Source organism: Lissotriton vulgaris, chromosome 5, assembly GCF_964263255.1.
Source record: "Lissotriton vulgaris chromosome 5, aLisVul1.2, whole genome shotgun sequence".
Lineage (NCBI taxonomy): Eukaryota > Metazoa > Chordata > Amphibia > Caudata > Salamandridae > Lissotriton > Lissotriton vulgaris.
In genome coordinates this window covers 1,521,179,060-1,521,191,793 of record NC_141693.1, presented here as the reverse complement: position 1 = coordinate 1,521,191,793, position 12,734 = coordinate 1,521,179,060, and the positions used below count along the sequence as shown (strand labels likewise).

The window sequence follows — 12,734 nt, the reverse complement described above, 5'->3', positions numbered from 1 at the left end:
CAGGTAAGCAGCATATGGCTTGCAGTAGTTACAGTCAGCTAGATAAATGTCCGTTTAGTTCACCACAAAGCAACAGAGGAGCAGCACATGGTGTACTCTGGGTACAGGCAGCCAGAAAAATGCCCATTGGTTCACCCCAGAGGGACAGAGGACTGTCAAACGATATACTGCCTCACTCAGGGATACTATGTCTTCTTTTAAAATCCCATTTATGCAGATTAAGCAAAAATATTTTAATTCTCGTTTCCTACCTTTTCCTCCTACCTTCAATCACAGAACTTGGACTGTCTCACTGCCAAATGACACTTGGATGTTTCTACAGTCACTCACATTAAACCCTTCTAAAATTGTGGTTGTATACTTCCCTTCTTCATCAGCAGTCGTTTCTTTCTGACCCGATTTACTTCTACCGGATACTCTTAAATGTAGCCACTCAGCCAGAAATATTGATGTTTCTTTCAGCAAATTCATGAAAATAAAATAGTATATATGCAACTCAGCTATCACATTACAATATCAGCTACTGAACAAATGGAGGGTCAGCCATCATGTCTCTTTCAAAACAGCAAAAACACTCAAAAAAGGAATGGTACCCAGAAGGTATGTCTACAATAGTTTACTAGAAGACCTACATCGATACTCCACATTGGCCTACACTTTGTCAGCAGAACTTTTCCCAACCTTCCTAGGCTGGCTGACTGCACGACACTTATATTCAAGGCAGTCAATGAATTGGCCCAGAACTAACTGCCTGATTATGCTATGTCATGTTATCTTACGTTATGTTCATGTGTATCAAAAAGCGCACTATCACCCATGAGAGTATCCTGGTGCTGAGCAGGTGTCTGTGCCTAGCCCTGCCTCGGGTAGGTTAGTTAGTTAAAAAGCCCAGTCTTCAGCTTCTTGTGGAATTCAAGAAGGGAGGAGGAGGCTCTGGTGTGGAATTGGAGGTCTTTTCACACTTTAGGGATCGAACCTCCTGATCTGGTGCTGTGTATGCCTGGGACGTATTCTAGTAGAAGTCTCCTTCAGAGTGGAGATGTCTGGGTGGTCCATGGAAGGAGATGCAACTGTTCAGGTAGGTGGCGCCTGGGTTATGTAGTACCTTGAATGTGTGTGTGAGGAGTTTGCAATGATTGAGTTTGTGTATTGGGAGCCAGAAACCCCTGAGGAGTGGTGTGACGTGCGTTCTGTGTGGGAAGTTGAGGATATTCTGTATACCAACAATTCTACTTAGTATCTAAACAAACCATAATCTTTTAGTCACACTTAAACCACCCTGTGTTGCTTCCAATTTAGGTTCTTCTACATCTTACTACCTCTCCACTGAAACATTCCACCACCAATCATTTTGGTAGCCACTTCTTCCCATGAGTTCAACACTGCATTAAAATATGCTAATGGTATTGCTCCACTCCTTATGTTGATTTAAATATCTATATTTCAATTCTGCATGCTTATGTAAATGTAGAAATGTAATTATCCTAGACGTTTGCATGTCTTCACCAGTGTTATCTATTCAGCCAGTGCAAATGATTCATTTCTTAACTGTTGGTTTTCAGATATATTGCTCTGTGTTTGTGTACCATTTGTATGGTCGGGGAAGACACACCTTTCTTCTTGCTGCACTTTCTTCGCTTCTGGTTCTGAGTGCCACATACTCCCCTATGGGGTCACAGGAAGTGTGTAGTATTATGTTTTCCCCTTTGTACCTACTCTTTCTCTGTTTGGGAGCTCCCCAAGCTTGATTCTGCAGATTTCTTGTGCATTTGATTGCTATCTGGACAGGTTTCTATCCCAAGAGCCAGGACAGTGAGAAGAGCACTGCTGTGTGGTACCCCAGATTCATCAGGTTAGTAGACTTGGCCTATGGATCTGCTGTCCAGATCGTGAAGCTGGGCAAGCGCTGGCCAGTCTCTCCATCTAACCTCATGCATCATGAATCGGGCAGAGAAACCGGATACCCTGCTCCCCTACAATCTGAAGAGTTCCAAGGTGTTGCTAATTCTGGCCACAGCAAATTCCTTACTCATGAAGAGTATCAATGCACCTTCATTGCAATGCATGGGTGGTTCACAATGCATGCATTACAACAGAAGCACTTTAGAGTTGAACTCAAACACTGACGTTACTAATGGAATTGCCATTTGCCATATTGAGAAAAAGAGAACAAGGGAAACCCTACTCACAGCGGAACCAGGGTAATGCGTTTATCCAGAAAACAATGGTTCCTGTGGCATATTAGTTATATGATACTTAGTAAATATAACAGGCTCAATAGCAATTCAATCATTAGAGGGAGGGTGGCAAAAAGAAAGAAACACAGTTGTACCAGTTTAAAACCTTTTTTGTATTTCAAACAAAACAGATAGTACTGTAATTTGACTGTGACATACATATTATGTACAAAGTGCAATGTGTCCCAAGTGATATTGTGAGTGAAACAAAAACGTGTACAATTGAGTGAGCTATACAAGTTTCAGCTGTGACTATTTACAAAAGTATTCAACAACAAAAGGAGAGGTAGGGAGAATGAGGCACTCTCTTAGTCCCCGGTTAGTTATGCAAAAACAAGAAAAGAGAGGTCAGATCAAACTATTGATCAATCTAAGCGTAAACCATACAGACCACAGTTCATGGAGTTAACACAAGATTAGACTATCACATCCGATTTGGGTGATAAAGAAAGCCCTCACACACTGACCTAGTCAGTGTCATGCTTCATTCACTGGGAAACTAAAAGACAGAGGATATCCGGCATCTATCCTGAGCAAAGGTTTCAAGCGAGCGAGGAACCAACCAAGAGAGGCACTACTAGAGGAGAAAGTCATCAACCAGAGAACAATACCCCTTACGTGTGTGACAACATACAGTAGTCTGTCCAACATGATGAAAAAATCCATTAATAAACATTGGAATATTCTGACCTCTTACAGAGAGAATTGGGAGAAACCTCTTTTTTCCTTTAAAAAAGGTCGCAGTCTAAAGGACGCTCTGGTGCACACCCGTCCTAAAGAAAAAGTCTCTGAACCCTCACCGACGGTCATCAGGGCTTGGGGTATGCCCAAGGTTGTGGGACATTTTCCGTGCTCCAATTGCAGTGTCTGTCACCTGACAGAGGCAACTAAAACCCTTTCACTTGAAGCAGGCAAAGTATGGACCCAAAGGGAACATACTAACTGTAACACCATGAATGTGGTGTATTTGATCACATGTCCGTGCCAGCTACGGTATGTTGGCATGACAACGCGCAGAATAAAACAACGTATCTGCGAGCATCGGAGCAACGTCCGATGCAAAAAACTAACCACCAAACTGAGCCGTCACTTTTTGGATAGCAACCATACTACTAATGACATGAGGTGGACGGTAATCGAGGAAGTGAAGGGTACAACCAACATCACCAGTAGACTTTTTGAAAAAGAGCAACGTTGGGTGTATCGTTTAGGCACCAACGTTAATGGGCTCAACGATGATATTCCGTGGAGCTCAGTATTATCTTGAATCAAGCTTCTCTGGAACACAGTCCCAACTACAATTGGATCTTTCTGCCTGTTTGTAAACAGTCATTCCCCCTTTTTTCTGTAATTTACACAGATTAGTCCCTACCTTTAGTGTATGCTCTTAAGTACAGCTTATTGCCTCTAATATAGATCAATTTTTATTAATTTTCTCTTATCACTAATACTGAGATAATGACAAGCAGCACAAGCTATAATTCTACCATTACTCCTTGCATCAGCTCTAGCGCTACAGCGCTACTCGTCCTTATTAGCTAAGACGACTTCTAAGCCTCGTTTCCAACCGAATAGGTGGGCGTGGATGTCTCCAGCCGACATCCAAGCCTCGCATTGATCCAGGCGAGGTCCTCCGAGGAGGGCGTATGCGTTCCTAGCCTCTCTTTCGGCTAGACACGCCCACCCGGAAACAGGTCGCACACGCGACCGTTCTGGTTAAAAACAAGTTTACCGGCCCCGTCTTTCTATCCTCGGGGTCCGGATTTGAGGCCACAACCAGGTTTAACAGCGGGTCGAGAGCGCTGAGGGCGTGAGTAACGACGATACCTAATCCGCTGCTCCTTCTGCCAATAGAGCTAAGTAACTGCTTGTGTCCATGCCTTGCAAATGTACCATTTTTCTCTGTTTTTAGGATGTGCCAGGTCGCTCCGACCCCCTCCCGAGACCCATGGTGCTAGTAGCGCCCCCTTTTGAAAGTGAGAACTGTACCTTCTATTACCTACTTGAAGGGGCACAGACCTTTTAGGTCCATTGATCCCTTCATAAGGAGTACACGCAATCGCGTTTTTAACCCCCATTTTAATCGTTTGTCTTGTAAATAGCACACCTCTAGCACATCACTTCCCAGAGATATTTGCTATCATCCTCTAGGGGCTATTTGGATGGTGCATAAAATCTATGTTTACTTTGGGAAAACCACTTGAGCCACACATCATGGAGCACTATGATCACTCAGGAAGGCTCATATTAACAATGTTCATGTTTGTCTTCTGTTTGTCTATGTGTTTTTTTCACTTTACAGGTGCAGTGACACTCCAAATTTACGGAGTATTTTTTGGAATTGAGTAATTCACTCTTCCATTATTTTTATGCACTTTTTTCACTTCTTATTTTTCACTTTCACGTCCCCAGGTCAGGGTGGGTGATTAGAGAGCCCATACCGCCGGGGTTTAGTCCTGAAGAATGCCACGGTAATATACCACCCTTATGGCTGAAACATGTTGACTGAAATAAATTGAGTATATTCTGTATTTTACCAACCTTAAACCTTGGCATGTAAATACAGACACGTAATACTCCCTATTTTGTGCCTCAGGGATCATTTATTAAATATATTTTTTCGATACCCTTTTTTAGGCACTTTTAACCTTTCACTGTAAACAAGAGCACGCCCTCCAAACACAAAACCTGCTCCGCAGTCTTTCTGGCGTCGTAGCACACCGCAGAGGCATTCGGCCTCTGTCGGTGGGGCCCGATGATGAAGCATGACACTGACTAGGTCAGTGTGTGAGGGCTTTCTTTATCACCCAAATCGGATGTGATAGTCTAATCTTGTGTTAACTCCATGAACTGTGGTCTGTATGGTTTACGCTTAGATTGATCAATAGTTTGATCTGACCTCTCTTTTCTTGTTTTTGCATATTTACAAAAGTAGGAAACTTGACTCAAGGCAATTATTTTAACCAATTATTAAACAGCGGCTATACAATCATAGACACTGTGTTAGTCTGGTTCGTTTCCTAATGCGTCGACGGCGTTTCGACCCTTAGGGTGAGGGTCTCGTCAGGACTGGGCAGTGGGGGACGTCTTGCAATGGGGTGTATTCCAGAATGTAACCCATGCGTGACAAAGTAAAGTAAATTTACTTACAGTGAACCCAGCCGGGCACACTGTGTATAACAACTGGTAAAGCGTCCTATTTGACTTATCGCGGTCAATGCCGTCAGTGCGCTGGGTATTCAGGAATTGCCTGTGCGCTTTCGCGATCAAGCTCAATCGCTGCTTCCGATCGTTTGTGTGATACGAAGTTTGTGCCATATTGCAGCAGATCTCTTTATAAGTCATGACTGGCAGCTGTAACTTCCACTGACTATAATGCAGGCTGATTTGAGAAGTGAATGGTTTTTCAAAAAACAATCGTTAAGGAAGTGAAATCATTTCCCCTGTCTCTGTGTAATGATGGTATAAGCTGTAGTAAGCAGTGGTAAAAAAGTGTAACTGTGGCCAGTTGGAGAAGAGGGGGAAACAGAGGGTGGTGTGGGTGGATATGCTTTCAATATTTATTGCAGTTATTGATCTAGCACAAACCCAATCTACTGCAGTAGTCAGTTCACTTTACAAACCATTCATACTTTATAGATACACTAGGTGGCAACTAGGACAAAGGAATAAAGATCCTAATACATTGTAAGTACATGTGTCAATATGCTGGTCACTGGCTATTGTAAGTAGGTACCAGGTGCTCTTGGCCCTGCTTTGACATATCAGTCAATGTCAGGACTGGGGTGAAGCATGATTGGAGTGTAAATCTGAGGAATTTTGCATTGGTGTCAAGTTTATTGTTAGTCTCCAGAGAATTAGTATATCCAAGTTGAGAGATTGTGGCCATTGTGTTTAGGGAAGAATCCATACAGTCCTTTATTTTGGTTGACACATGGAAAGAGTTAGGAAGCCATTAGTTAGTACTCAGACAAAGTCGGGTAGCATCAGCATTTATGTGGAAGGACAATCAGGCTTAGACAGCATGTCACTAAGAGGTTTAATAGAACATTTTTTAAATGGCATGGACGTTTTGAAAATTCCATAAGTAGCAGCACTTTGTCATTGCCAAGTAGTATTTAAATGTTACAGCGTTTTAGATATTGCAGTTAATATAATATGCTTGTACCTGTACCATTTGCTTCTACATTTGCCCCAAATTCATCCCGAACACATCTGCCAGTTCCCCGGTCCACCTCTGCCTTAAAGAGCATCACAACCTTTTGCATTGATTTTCTCCTGCCTTCCTACACTCTCCTGCCTTGCTAGCAAGATCCTGACCCTTAAATGCAATGCTGGTCTCACCACAAAAAAGCTTGTGCCTCACGTATCCATTACAACTTCACAAGATTGTATAGTTGATTGAATGTGTATTAAAGTAGTTCTGCTGGTAAATAAACTTATAAGAGTTCACTTTGATCTGGTTTGCTGGTCGTTTTTAGCTGCACCACATATGTTGATAACTGAGACCAGCGGTGGGCTGTAGAGGCAGCTTTGGAGCTAGTGTTGGAGAGGGTCCCAGGTTCTTGCCAGTTATAAACTAAGCCGTGAGGAGCAGGGCCGGAGGTCTCAGTAACTTCATTTAGCCATTGTGGTAGTGTGTTAGGAAAGGTACTGTAAGAATTCCTTGGGTCACTCATATTTAATTACTACACAGACAATTGTCATCCAGCTCAGCAAGGGCGGGGGGTATTTGAACACTTACAAGACAACTCGCGAAGCCGATCCCCCCCAGCCGAGGACAGATGTAGTTCCAGACCCCAATACTTCCGCGGCGGATGCGCTGTCCCACCGCCAGCTCCAGGAAGAAGAGAGGGATCCCAATGACGAAGAGGAGCACCAGGTATGGGATCATGTAGGCGCCTGTGTATGGAAGAGGAAAGAGATTCTGAGCCAATAGGAAAGGGTGTTGGGGTTAAAGCGGAGGAAAGGAGGGGAAAATCAAGAGAGGAAAGAGCAATGGGATAGTAGATAAGGCAAAGGCAGACAATGAGATTGAAGTGAAGGCAAAAACGTTTAGGAGAAAGCAGGGAGAGCATAGAATTTTGGAGAGAGGTTGAAGAATGCATGAAGGAACAGGAGGGGTAGCAGGGTAGAGGTTTGGAGGGTGGAAGACAGAAGGGAGAAAGGAAAACATTTAATGCAGCCACAGAGAGACCACCAGAGGAGGTGAGAAGGGGATATGAGAACAACAGAAGAGAGAGAAGATGGGGAAAGAAAGATAGTAAAACAGTGTGCTCTTCCATGGGGATCTGCCACTTCTTTGCTACAGCCCAATGCCAACAATAAAGTACTGGAAATACAGCTATTCACAAACTGAGAGGCAGGAAATGCCTCTTTAGATTACCATAGCAGGGCTCAGCAAACAATGAAGGCAGGCATAAACTGAAGAACACAAAGCCCAAGTCAAGGTTGACATAAAAATGAAAAACAAGAATAGTAAACTACACAGGGGCTCCCAGAGAGGTACAACTCATTGGTTACTCTGTCCTGGTCTTCCCTTAGAGGAAGCCGAAAATGATTGCCTGGCCGTGGATCCTTGTCAATCCAAGTACAGAAGGGATCCATTCGGCCAGGTTGTATTGTGCTTTATGGAATGTAAGCTCCTGAATCACATCCTCGTTGCCAATAGGAAGTGATGGGGACGGACCAAGCAATAGTGGTTAAACAAATTTATTTGTAAAGTCCTTGCAACCACATCCATGAGCATCCAGCACCTGGCAGTAGCTACCAGAATTTGACCTCATGGCGGTTGAACTCGCCGGAACAGTTCCATTCCTGAATGTGGGACACCCTACAAAACACAATAAGAATCCTCGTGCTACAAAGGCACACGAGGGTCCTACCTCTTACAACAGCTCCGTTTCTGTATCTAGTGATACCTGCTGCCAGATGCAATAACCATTTGTAAGTGCTATTGGTTACAGTTACATGGCGTGGAGAAGAGTCTGGGCCGGAGTCATCTCACTGATGTTTGTGCTGATCGGTCTGCTGGTAAAGGAGGTGAGATGGAATAATCTACAACAAGGAGCTGAGCTGTGAACGAGTCTTGTTAATACTCCCCCTTTGGTGCTCATTTGAGCAGGTCATAAATATTATACTCATTTCCTGCCCTACCAACACTTGCCTAGTTTGGAGAATGCTCTTTCGATCTCTGTCTAACTTTAACCTGTTGTAACTGGAAACTGATTGTTCTTGTAGACTTCAGTCTTTGTTTGGTATGGGCTCCGCCTGATAAAGAAGAGCTGAAGGCGTCTAACAACTTATCTCAGCTCGTTTTTATACAAAGTCATTGCCTGTTGTACATATTAAAGGCCACACCATGAGTTTTAAAGGTTTTCATTTACAGTTTTACAAATATATATATATCACAACAACTCGTGACACTGTCTTTTCCGCTTGCATGCGAAATGACGAGGGCAGACCTTCTTCGTGCAGATTTAATTTATTTTATCCAGTGTACCATCTTGACGCGTTTCGGCCGTCCCAGCGGCCGTGATCACATGACAACGCTTAGTTCTTACCCCACATTTTTAAAGTGCCAGTGCAAGCCCAATTAGGAGACATAGTGAACATACTACCATATATATATGTATATATATATGAATGAGATTTTCACAATACTGTAATGAGTGCGTTTATTGCAGAATAATCAGAATAATTTAAATGAGGCAAGTGCCCAGCATGACGGGTTTCGACAGTTTAGACACTGTCTTGATCACGTAGCACGCTGTGGGCCTCTGAAAGCAATATATAGTGACAACATAGTGAAAGAAAGTGCTAAGAGCCCCCCCTCATTGGTCATAAAACTAAAAGACATACTCAGCAACAGAGGTACCATGTCATCAAGTAAATACTGTAATCTATATTGGTTGATATAATAATAAATACCTGAATAGTTTAACATGGATGCCGAAAGTTATAACATTAAATGACTCTCCAGCATAATTAAACACATTGCAATAGGAAAGCCATTGTACATTCCTGCAGGGCATGGACTGTTAAGTCCATGCCCTGCAAGAACTGGGAATTTGCATTAGCTTTATTTTATTTACTAGTTATGTAAGAGCAGAGAGGCGCACACGGTGAAGTCAATAATGTAAGGAAGTCCAAAAAGAATTGTAGATCTTCGGTTCTTATTTGTAAAAGTATTCTTTATTTTCATGTACAGCGGCACAGCCAACGCGTTTCATTCCCATTCGTGCCTTGGGAATTTCATCAGGGCATATACTGGACAGTTTCTCGAGGTCGTACTTCTTCGAGAACAGTATAAAAGACAATCACGGTAGGTCACAGTGTGTACCTGCAAGCTGTTTTGTGCTTGATTCCAAGTGGAATGCTGATCCAAGTTCCCCCGGAATGTCTGGTCACTGTCACTAGGGCAAGTCAATAAAGGAAAGAGTTCCGGATCCCTCGGGGAAACTCCGGAAGGGAAGGGGGGTCTGAACGCTCGGTAAAGTATCCGGCTTCGGTGCCTTTGATATGGCCCCCGTTTTCCGCCGCTCCTCCTCCTGGAATACTGGAGGCATCCAGTATTCCAGGAGGAGGAGCGGCGGAAAACGGGGGCCATATCAAAGGCCATATCAAAGGCACCGTTGCGTTACCACGCTATTGAAAACCCCACTGAAGCCGGATACTTTACCGAGCGTTCAGACCCCCCTTCCCTTCCGGAGTTCCCCCGAGGGATCTGGAACTCTTTCCTTTATTGACTTGCCCTAGTGACAGTGACCAGACATTCCGGGGGAACTTGGATCAGCATTCCACTTGGAATCAAGCACAAAACAGCTTGCAGGTACACACTGTGACCTACCGTGATTGTCTTTTATACTGTGTCCCACCATATACTTATCCAGCGCTTACAGGAGGCGGGAGTGACGGATGTCGCTCTCCAGTGGTTTCGGTCCTTCCTGGCAGATCGCTCCTTTAAAGTGGCTATACCACCTGGCCAATCTGCCACCTATCCTTTGGAGCTCGGGGTACCACAGGGATCTTCGTTGAGCCCAACAATGTTCAACCTCTATGTGAAACCGTTGGCTGGTGTCGTCAAACAGTGGGGTCTTACGATGGCCTCATACGCTGACGACACACAGCTAGCGGTGACACTTAGTGAAGACCCTGAGGTGGAGGCCCCCAGATTCCGTGCGGGTCTCTTGGCAGTAGCCGGCTGGCTTCGCTCCAACTGCCTCCAGTTGAATGCCACCAAAACGGAGGTATTGGTTCTAGGGAAGCACGCGGAGTTATGGGGAAATCAGTGGTGGCCTTCGGAGCTGGGTGTCACGCCTATTCCAGCTGCTGGAGTGAGAAACTTAGGAGTATGGGTAGACTCTGCGTTGACCTTCAGAGATCATACCAAGAAGGTGGCTGCCACGTGCTACGGAATTTTGCGTGGTACTAGGCCGGTCCTAAAGTACTTTGATCCCCCTACTAGACAGCTTGTAGTCCAGGCCTCTATACTTTCTCGGCTGGACTACGGCAGCTCATTGCTATTAGGGGTGAATCAAGCGGAGGCCTCTAGGCTCCAAAGAGTACAAAATGCCGCGGCACGAGCCATTGTGGGCCTTCCCAGACATTGTTCAGTGTCTGGTACCATCACGGCCCTGCACTGGCTCCCGGTCAGACAGCGCATTAAATTCAAGGCGCTGTGTCTGGCCTTTAAAATTTTGAAACTGTCGTCGCCGCCGGCACTTGTTCCTCTTCTTACGCCCTATATGCCTTCGAGATCCTTGAGATCTGCGGGGCTTCATCTAGCCAGCTGTCCTCGCTTCAAGCTGAGCAGAATGGGAGGCCGCTCCTTTAGGGTGCTAGCGGCTAGCTTATGGAATTCGCTCCCTGTTCACATTCGAGCTCTTGAAGATTTGCTCACCTTCAGGCAGGCAATTAAAACCTTCCTGTTCCCGGTATCTAGTTAATTTCTTTTCTTTTACTGTGTGTTATGTTATAGCATCTGTCAAAGCGCCAGGACGCCCCTTTGCTGGGGCAGCTGTGCGCTATAAAAATACCAAATAACATAACATAACATAACATACTGTTCTCGAAGAAGTACGACCTCGAGAAACTGTCCAGTATATGCCCTGATGAAATTCCCAAGGCACGAATGGGAATGAAACGCGTTGGCTGTGCCGCTGTACATGAAAATAAAGAATACTTTTACAAATAAGAACCGAAGATCTACAATTCTTTTTGGACTTCCTTACATTATTGACTTCACCGTGTGCGCCTCTCTGCTCTTACATAACTATTGGTCTGATATACATCCTTGGCAGCGGATGGTGAGAGTAGTCGCACCGCCTAATAATTCTGAAACAGACGAAGTGGATGTGCGAAACCTTGGTCAGCTGCTGATTGCTTCTGTTCATTGTTTATTTTATTTACGTGTGCCCCAATATTGACGTGTTAGCCTTTGTTTTCTATTTACTGCTTGTTGCCATTTGGTTGTGCCTCCAGCCCGTCCCTCCCCCCACGCTCCCGCCTCCCAGCCGCCCCGCCCACCCACTGGCTATCTGAACCGTCCGGTCCGACATTTCCTTGTAACCAGCCTGTCTCCGGACGTAGCGGTTGCTCCCCCTTGCCTCCTGCAGCTCTGGGTATCGTAGCGCTGCTCTCCTCCACACTGCTGCTAATTTGAATTTAGACATTTCCAAGCGCCTCGCACTGCTGAACATTTATTGTGCCGTGTGTTTGCCTAATAGCGCCTCGCATTGCTGGACAATAATAGCGCCGCATGCTGATTATTGAATTTAATGGTGGCTGTATGCTTAACTGTGCCCACGAAAGTATTTTAATTTGCATTAGCTTTATTTTATTTACGTGTGCCCCAATATCGGCGTGTTAGCCTTTGTTTTCTATTTACTGCTTGTTGCCATTTGGTTGTGCCTCCAGCCCGTCCCTCCCCCCACGCTCCCGCCTCCCAGCCGCCCCGCCCCGCCCACGCTCCGCCCCTCTCCACCCTCTATTAATGGCAGCTGGACAATCGCGGAGCATTTACGCGCAGCGGTCACGCCCCATGCGCTCCGAAAGTGCGCCAAAGGTAAGCCTGTCTACGCCCGTCCGCGCCTGGACCGTGCCCAGCGCCATACCCCCTAGTCCCCGCCACTCCCTACTCACTAGAATCACATATGATGCCGCTAGTCTCCTCGCCCTCAACCTTCGGACGTACACCCCTATGCTGCGAAACTACTCCTGGACGTACTCACGGCCCATTCGCTTGCCTCTCCTGCAAGTTCAACTGCTTCAGGACTCTCACCAAATCCACGTCCTCCAATCACAGTTCCGACTCTAACCGCCTAAAGTGCATCCTGCTCAACACCCGCTCGGTCCACAGACACGCAACTGAACTCTGGGACCTACTCGACACTGCGTCACCGGACATCGCCTTCCTTACAGAAACATGGATGAACACATCATCAGCACCCGACATCGCCACAGCCATACCGGACACATACAAGATTATCCGAAAAG

General features: G+C 45.3%; 1 protein-coding gene across 1 annotated transcript in view; it reads right to left on the bottom strand.

Annotated features, from left to right (window-relative positions):
- Nucleotides 1-12,734, bottom strand: part of SLC6A17 (solute carrier family 6 member 17) — a 304,194-nt gene that overhangs the window by 101,226 nt on the left and 190,234 nt on the right. Inside the window, exon 4 of the mRNA XM_086920393.1 lies at nt 6,982-7,139. Within this exon, the coding sequence (XP_086776519.1) occupies nt 6,982-7,139 (158 nt within the window). The remainder of the gene's footprint in view (nt 1-6,981; nt 7,140-12,734) is intronic.